General features: G+C 39.5%; 1 protein-coding gene across 2 annotated transcripts; it reads right to left on the bottom strand.

Annotated features, from left to right (window-relative positions):
* Window positions 1-182: 182 nt before the first annotated feature.
* Window positions 183-8,173, bottom strand: lgals8a (galectin 8a). Of its 2 annotated transcripts, none has more exons than XM_008291320.1 (9): window positions 8,068-8,173; window positions 7,155-7,243; window positions 6,574-6,781; window positions 4,892-5,014; window positions 4,752-4,802; window positions 2,515-2,541; window positions 1,958-2,046; window positions 821-986; window positions 183-593 (listed from the first exon to the last, which is right to left on the bottom strand). In XM_008291320.1, the coding sequence occupies exons 1-9, from the start codon at window positions 8,104-8,106 to the stop codon at window positions 444-446; spliced, it is 942 nt and encodes a 313-aa protein (XP_008289542.1). In that variant the 5' UTR covers window positions 8,107-8,173; the 3' UTR covers window positions 183-443. The 2 variants fall into 2 exon arrangements, with proteins under 2 accessions (XP_008289542.1, XP_008289543.1); XM_008291321.1 differs by having other exon boundaries at window positions 2,515-2,538.
* Window positions 8,174-8,841: the final 668 nt, after the last annotated feature.

Below are 8,841 nucleotides of genomic sequence, written 5' to 3'. Positions count from 1 at the left end.
CCTACATATAGGACACCAGCTCAACCAGGTGAGCTATAGCAGCGGCCCTAACATGTAAGTGAAGTTAACGTGTCCTCGTCTTTTAAGTTTCTAACAGATTTTAGTGGCGAAGCAAGTGTTGGAAAAGCTGGAAGCGGTAAAAGTCTTTCCATACATATATAGAAAACAAGTCAGACTCCACGACCGCCTCACATAGAAAGTTTATTAGTTTCAAATTAACATCCACATGATGAATCGCATCTGATAAGTCGAGGCTTCACAAAGTGCTTTTACAGAAATTAAAGTGTTTTAGTGGTTTAATGTGCTTCAGTCTGCCAGCTTGGTTCAGACTCATCAGACTCATTAGGACTTGATTTTATGGCTTCAGAGGTTTAGTGGTAAAACATTTAAAGACATGATAGACGTGTTTGATGAATTATTGCTAAAAAAAAAAAAAAAAAAGTTCAGAGGATCTTGACGTCGAGCAGCGAGACGTCGCCCAGCACCTCCAGCTGGTCGATGCGGATCAGATCCTGGACTCGGTGTTTGTAGTCCAGCTGGTGGACGCCGTTGACGGCGACTCTGAAGTGCTGAGAGTCACACAGGATGATCATCTGCAGGAGACATGGCGGCAGGTTAAAGGACCACGCTGCTGACTCCACAGAAATAAAAACTGAAACAGTGGAAAGAGGTTGAATTCATCAGTGGGTAATGTTTTCAGATTATTTACAATCTGTGGAGTTTCTGGAGTTGTCAAAGTACAATGTTTAAATTGTGGTGAAGACAAACAAAAGCAGCAGCAGAAAGTCGGTTTAGTCGCCCAGCAGGGCTCAAAGGTCACCTCAAAGTACTGTCCTGCTGCGAAGGGGAAGGAGGCCAGCTTCGTCTCCTCAGGGCCCCAACACCCCGACAGGAGGGAGTTCCTGATGAAGAGCCCTTTCTTCACACGAGGGTTGAGATGAAGAGCAATGTCGTTGCCGCTCGACACTCGCAGGTTCACACCGAAACTGAAACACATTGTTTTAATTTGTCACATGAAAGGAAAACGCTGGATATTTGCTTTACCACCAAAAAAATAACTCCCCATGAACTATTTCAATATAACAGTAAGATATTTTACTTTAATTTGTCCCCCAAAAATCTTGTTATAACTTCATGTAGCACAATTGATGAAGCAGTTGATGCTTTTAAACTGAATGTTCTCAGTGTTTTCTTTGACTGAAGCCACAAACCTTTCTATGAATATTATTTAGAGAAACCTTGCAGTGTTCTAGATATCTATATTAACTTTAGTTCATGTAAACATAAACTGTTCAGGTGCCTCCAAAAGAAGCAAGTTTGTTTGTTTTTTTTAAACATGATACATCAATTAACATCCATCCGTAGGTGTGAATGTGAGTGTGCTTGGTTGTCTGTCTCTAAGTGTAGCCCTGTGATAGACTGGTGACCTGTCCAGGGTGTCTCCTGCCTTCACCCTGAGTCAGCTGGGATAGACTCCAGCCCCCCACGATCCTAGTGAGGACTAAGCGTGTATAGATAATGGATGGATCGCCAGGCAAACAGAAGTGTGCAGTTGAACTGCAACCACAAACTTTTTAGTGTCTACAAACCAAACTCTGCTCATTCTCTCTCAGTCTTTTAAAGAGTTCACATTGTTAAATGCTAAATTAAACCACTTAAATGGATTTTTATCTGAACTCTGAATCTGAACAGAGCAAAACATCTGTTGACTTTTGTTTCATGTGATAAATATTTAACTGACTTCAGGATGAATGAGCTGCTATTAGACTGTAAAACAGACAGACTCAGCCTGTAAACCAGGACTTCAAACATCAAATCAAGATTAAATCAACAAAATCCAAAGTCCAACAAAGTCTTACTTTCACTAACATTTTGTTGACTGATTGGTCTGATCGGTTTCTATTGGTGGCACCGAACAGGATCAAAGCACTGATGACATCACTCAGGTGTCGTTTACCTGTGTGCGTTCTGATTGGTTTCTCCTTTGACTACAATGCTGCGTCCCACGCTCAGCCCTTTGAGCAGCTGCCCGCTGAAGGGAACGCCCTGCACAGAACCCAAAGTCATTAGACACGTTTCAGAAAGTAAAATGTCCGCTGATGGCTGGACTTATTGATCGCACAAACTACAAACTAAAGCTGTGATGATCAATCAATTAGTCCATCGGCACAAAAACAACCATTTAGTGAAAAACTTCAAACATTTTCAGCTTCTCAGATCATTACAGATCAATAATCAATCAGAGCAGGATGGTTGACGGTTCAGTTAAAATGTGTCAAATGTATTTATATCAATGAGGAGCATGATGAAGTATTATCTGACATTTTTCTAAACAAGATGATTCATTGATCGATCGTCGTATTTCATTTTCTACACAGTCATGCAGGGAAACAAAACGTGTATTTTATGATGAATGGTTCTCTTCAGTTGTGGGTGTTTGACACTGATCATTACACTGGTTGGATCTGATACAGAACCAGCAGTCGAGGACCAACGAGAAGAAGTACAACTCACCAAGTCGCCTGATGAGGAAATGATCTGCTGCAATGGGAACAAAGAAAATCGGATTAAATGCAAGAAATGGAAATGATTTATGTGCAGCATCTTACTATGAATAAATACTTTAATGTAGCTAGAAACAGTCATATTAAGGCAGTTTGGATGATTCCAGCTGCATTATTATTTATCATCTGTTCACACATTAATAAACATTTAAAGTTGTGCTATGGTCAGTTGGAGGATTGCGGACTGTCAGGGAGTTAAATCTGATATATTTGATATATTTTGTTCACAAAAATCTGAACTTATGTGCTTGTTCTGTCTGGATCTGGAGCTTTACGTCCCTGACCTGCAGCCGTTGGCCTCACCGACCCCCAAAACACTTCATATTTATTGTTCCGCTCTATTGCTGCTCTCCATCTGCTCTCCTGTTCCCCCTCATCCCCACTTTCTTCCAACCGGTCGAGGCAGATGGCCGTCTTCCCTGAGCCTGGTTTTGCCGTTGCCAACTGTTTGCTCAGAGGAAGTCCAAAGGCTACTTTGGATTGTTGGGTTCTCTGTTTAAATGTGTAAGGTCTATACTTTACTATGTTAAGCTCTGTGTGAAGACATATGTTGTAAACTGCGCTATACAAATAAAATTGAATTGAACTGAATAAAGTCAGTGCAGCTGTCAGAGAAAAGACATTTCTTTCCTCCCTGAATAGTACAAAGTGGCCTGAGGTGGAAACACTCCAATCAACCAGCACAAACAAAAGAAAATGTGCCAATCATACATTTATTCAGTCACGTACATAAAACTAGTGAAAGAAAGTTTCTGATTGTGTTTCTGAAGTTTTATCAGGTTACATTACATTTAAAATGTTTCAAAATAAAAGCAATAAAAGGCTGAAAAATAATTTTACATTTATTTCAACATTTTATGACACTACTGAACATTTGGGTTTTTTGTAAGTTTAATAAACGTCCTGATATGGACGGTAAATGAAAGGAAGAGGTTTGGAAAACTGCAGTTTCTGGTTAAATCTAATCTAGAAGCTGGTTGTAACTGATGTTGATTTATGTAGAAAGAAAGAAAGAAAGAAAGAAAGAAAGAAAGAAAGAAAGAAAGAAAGAAAGAAAGAAAGAAAGGAAAAAAGAAAGAAAGAAAGAAAGAAAGAAAGACCTGTGTGATGATATTTCTCTCATAATTTAAGTTAAATTGATTAGGTGATCAATCTGTTGATCAAACGAACATTAGAAAGAAAGAAAGAAAGACCTGTGTGATGATATTTCTCTCATAATTTAAGTTAAATTGATTAGGTGATCAATCTGTTGATCAAACGAACATTTGATGGCTACAGCTCCTCCTTACACCCCCTCACCCCCATCATGGACATCAACACCTCCCCCATCTCCCTGCCTGAGTGTTTGCAGCAGTCAGGTCAGGAAATGGTAAATGGTCTGCACTTACATAGCACATTTCTACCTTAGTGGCACTCAAAGTGGAGAGGGGCGGGGCATTGAACCGCCAACCTTACAATCAGAGGACAACCTGCTCTACCACCTGAGCCACAGCCGCCTGAAGCTGAGCGACTCCACCAGAACAAAACTGGAATCAGCCTGTAGAGCCCAGATACGTGAGCGACTGCAACCACTCGTCTACCTCAGCCTGAGCCTGAAATAATCACTTATCACCACCTGGAATTTGAATTTTATATAAAGTCAGAGGTCTGGAAAAACTGGCTTTTAAATCCGAGCTGGAAACATTTTCTAACTACTTTACCATCTGTTTTATGATCAAACTTTCAAGTGATATGACATTAATATCATCAAAAGGTTTTTATCTCTGTAGTTTAGAACGCTTCAAGCTCTCAGGTCTGACAATTTGTTGCTTCTTCTGGTCTCAAATTAAAGCAAATGCAATATTGTGGGATTTCTTGGAAAGTCAGCTGAACAAAACCAAACATCTGATTATACTGTGATGGTGTATTTGACTGATTTCTAAAAAACATTGTATCAAACAAACAATTAATTTGTAATGAAATAAAAAACAGAATTTTGCTGCAGCGCCAGTTTCTAAATAATTTAATTCAATAATTATTAAACACAATCTGGAATGTGAGTTTCATAGAAAGTCAGCAATCTGGAAAAACTGCACTATTGTTAAGTTGCTGTTTTTTTTTTTTTATTGGGAAAGCTGAATTAAAGCTTTTCAAGAGCTTTCAGGACCTGCACAGTCGAAAACAATTCAAACATGAGTTTGTTCTTACGTTCATCTCTGAGTTCTGAGAAGTCAGACTGGCAGCAGGAGAGACGGCACTCTAAACACAAACAAACAAACAAACAAGTTAAACCCCCTGAACAAACAAGCTCTCTCTACCACATACTGTTGATTAGCAGACAGACTCACTGAACTCGGGGCCACGATGCCCACAGCCTGAACTTTGACCTTTCCGGACATGAGGATGGTGTCGACTCGCTCCAGGTCCATCCGGTGTTTATACTCCAACACATGAGCTCCGTTCACGGCCACCTGAACGACAAACAGAGACACGTTGCAGGACTCGAGTCTTTATCTGAGCTGACAGTCGGATTCTGTCAGACGTTTAACACAATCAAATTACTTTTAAAGTATTTAACAGCTGAAATCACATTTAGTGTGGCATAACATCAACATGTTTGTAGTGACTGCTGGCTTCAACAGTAAAAAATGTCCAGTTTTACTGATCAAAGTTATTATATTAGTACCTTTATCTACACACAAACTACTTCACAAAATATATTTTACAAAAGCAGAAAACCTGCTGCATACCAGACACCCACCAACTCTCAGATACACAAAACAAGACAGTGCTATTTGGTGGTCAGGGGAGTAAACAACAACAATAACCATACCTACATTTTTATTTTTTAAAACATTTTTTAAATATATTTTGCTGACTGCATTAGGGATCCACATCCAGGGAAAGTCAGATGATAAACGCTCAGTGGAGGTGGACAGAGCAGAGCAAACATGAGACATGGAGGCACAACAGACACATCAGTGAGGAACACAGCAGGATGAACGAAACCAGTCTTGTTGCTTGTGGAACCATCAGAATGCTGGTTAATGTGCTGCAGAGAGCTGCTGTCCAGCCAGTTCTCCCAGTATATTGCCCCGGAGAGCTTCTGTCTCCCTCAGAGACTCTAAATTGTTCGGTATTTAAATGTTTTATCAAATTTCTGGTTTTATACAAGACGTTTGTCCACCTTCCTCTTCACAGTTTAGCAGATTTGTCACTTCACTTTTTTGGAGCAAAAATCACCACTAGATTAACATTTCTGATTAACAGTTAATCCACAGCAATGTTCATGCAAAGCTACTGAACATTTCAAGGTTGCAGCTTCTCAAAGTAGACTATTTATTGCCTTTTCTCATCTTCCATCGCAGTAAAGTGACTATTTAGATTTTTTAGAAGTTGTAGCAAGCAAAAGATTGACTGCTAAATGACAATTAAACGTTTAAAGCTTCAGTGATTTTTTTGGGGGCAGCAATGTTAAGAAGTTCTACTCACTGAGTCAGTTCATGTCGTGAATAATAAGAAACATTTTGATCTAACAGAAACTTTCTTTATTGACTAATCCAACAATTATCTCCTTAATTCACAGCAAGTTTGTCTATAAATCATCAGAAAGTTGTGAAAAACCTTCAAACTGATATTTCTTACTAGTGTTTGGGGTTAAAAAGACTAAATGAATAGTAATAAATGTTAGCTACAGTCCTAATAATTTCAAAAATCATTAAACGCATCCTTAACAAGCAGCAGGATGGAGATTAGTCAATATAAAACTATTAATTTCAGATGCATACATGCCTTGTCATAAAGTCAGAGGTAACAGAAGAATGACGAGAGATTTTCTGACAGTTTTTGCTATTTAGGACTTTGTAAATCATATTTAGGACGAATGACTCATGTGATGATGATATCAGAGACTCCCTGACTTCCTGCTCAGATTTCAACACTGACATCATGCTTTATAGAGAATCTGAGCGGTGCAGATACTCTCACTGATGCTGTTGGTCACACCGTCCTGCCTCGGCTCGTCTCTCACCTTAAACTGGTCTTTCTGGATGAGGATGATGATCTCAAACGCGGCCCCAGCCCTGAAGGGCATCTGGTACAGAATTTGCTCTCGGCCCCAGCGCTCCTTCTGCAGCGTGTTGCAGACGATACACGACTTCACAAGCCTCGGGTTGAAGTGAAACGCCACGTCGGCCCTCGGCTTCACGCTGCTGCCACACGTGAAATCTACCTGAAACCTGCAAGACAGCGAAGTGGGCAACAGTCCAGGCTTTAACCTTCACACATCAACGCACAAAAACTGAAGAAAACTGCTTAATTTCAGACATGTTTCACGAAATTTTAGACTTATATGTGAAGTCTCTGGATGGTTTTAAGGTCTCTAATGTTATTGGAGCCATTTTTAAGGAAGAATGCCAACATTGTTAAGCTCCAGCTACTAAATGAGAATTATTTGTGCTTTCTTCAATCCCCTGTGAATGTAAAACGAACATTTTGGAAACTTTCTGAAGGTTTGTTGAGCATTCTTGGATAGTTATGAGACAACCAGTTAATCGATTAATCAAGATACTAATTGTGAGACTAATTAATGATGAATACATTTGTCCTCACCTGTCAGCATCAGACGGCACTGAGCCCTGGATCACAACCATCTCCCCTGGCTGCAAACCACCCAGGATCGTCCCAGCGAAGGGAATCGACTGTGGACATAAAATCAAAAAACATCTGAACATTGTCAGGTAACCAAACTGAACATCTGGAAACATCTGACAGAAAAGAAGAAGATTCAGTTTGAATTCAACCCCTATGATTCACCTGCAAATTTCGTATTCGTTTTTTTCTGCAATAAATCCACTAAAATCTACACCTTTATTATAATCTAAACACAGGAAAGTTCATATTTTCATATTTTGTCACCAGTGAGTTTCACATTTTATTAGCAGAGAGAAAAAAAACTAACCCTGCAAAAACAGGAAGCTGTTCATTTAACCTACTCTCTCTTATTTACGCCAAACTCCATTACAATTTAAGCGTATTTTTAAATTCACTCGCGTATTTTTACAAGCAAAAATCGAAATTGTTTAACTCCAGTTAGTTTCAAAAAGTCCAAGAATTCGGTCTTTAATTCGGCCAACATGAAACTCACCCAGCTCATATGGACTCAAAGAAAAACAAAATGAAATGTAATTCTGAAGTTTTCCTCAAAGGGTCAGAAACGAGCAGTTTGAGCCGAAAGCTTGCCACAAACGTTAGAAAAATAAAGTTTTTTATTGGATGAGATGTATGCCGAATCCACGAGGAATCCTATCCAAATTGAGAGAAGCACTTTAGAGACGTTATAGAAGAAAATCCCACGTTAAATATTCGTCTTTTACTTTGTTGATTAAGCAGCAGTTAGCTGACATGCTAGCGTGCATGTTAATCGAAAAATCATCGACGAACAGTCCCTTTAACCTTAATGGTGACAATGAAAATGGGTCGAAACTGATGATAGTGATCAGAACAAACACAACAAGCATCTCACCGGGTTTAGAAAAGTCTGTCTGGGGTTTGAAATCGACATTTTGGCGCAGAAACGTTGCGATCAGCGGCTTGTTCGTTTGTTTACTTCCTAATCAGACGTCAGCACGGATTACGTTTTAAAGGATGAGACGGACCCGGAAATACAACCAATGCGCACGCTCACATATAATTCATTTAAACCACTAAAAAAAATATCGTTTGAGACGCTTGTGAGTAAAATCAGAGAGGTTTAGTTTTTACTGTTTGAACTGCTCGTTTTAAACTAACGTGTTTCAGTGCGTCGCGGTGACGCTGCTGTCCGCTCCTTACAGACTGCAGAGGTTCAACAAGACACCAGTCTTGTGGTTTCAATAATGATTGATTTTCTCCTCCCAGTTTCCTAGAATGAGGGGAAATAATCACGAGAACATTGTGAGTTTATTTTAACCTCCAAGAAGATTAAAAAAAAAAAAAAAGCTGTGGGAACATTCCTCATGTTATCCATTATTTAGCATCACTAATAAACTGAGTTTATAGCTGTTTATTTTTTTTTTACAAACAACAACAACAACAACAACAATTAAAGCCGCAAGCCCCAACTTCCTGTTGGGGTTAGGGCTTGGTGCTGATTGACTTTTTTGTGCGTCCTGACCTGCTACACATGCCCAGCGAATCTTCGCACCCTTTTGGGTGCTCGGACCCTAATAATAATAACAATAATAACAATCCACAGATGATATTAAAACATGGATTAACAACTGGGTGAGGCTGGCGTCTTGGCACGTCAATCCTGAAT

Source organism: Stegastes partitus, unplaced genomic scaffold (genome assembly GCF_000690725.1).
Source record: "Stegastes partitus isolate 25-593 unplaced genomic scaffold, Stegastes_partitus-1.0.2 Scaffold734, whole genome shotgun sequence".
Classification (NCBI taxonomy): Eukaryota; Metazoa; Chordata; class Actinopteri; family Pomacentridae; genus Stegastes; species Stegastes partitus.
This window is presented reverse-complemented; position numbering and strand designations above follow the sequence as displayed.

Excerpts from the sequence above, each read along its gene's own strand:
- lgals8a (XM_008291320.1), bottom strand. The coding sequence starts at position 8,106 with ATGTCGATTTCAAACCCCAGACAGACTTTTCTAAACCCG. Across the intron at positions 6,782-7,154 it reads GTGCCGTCTGATGCTGACAG|GTTTCAGGTAGATTTCACGT; the intron begins GTGAGGACAAAT and ends GCTGTCTTGCAG. Across the intron at positions 987-1,957 it reads ACCAATCAGAACGCACACAG|TTTCGGTGTGAACCTGCGAG; the intron begins GTAAACGACACC and ends AATGTGTTTCAG.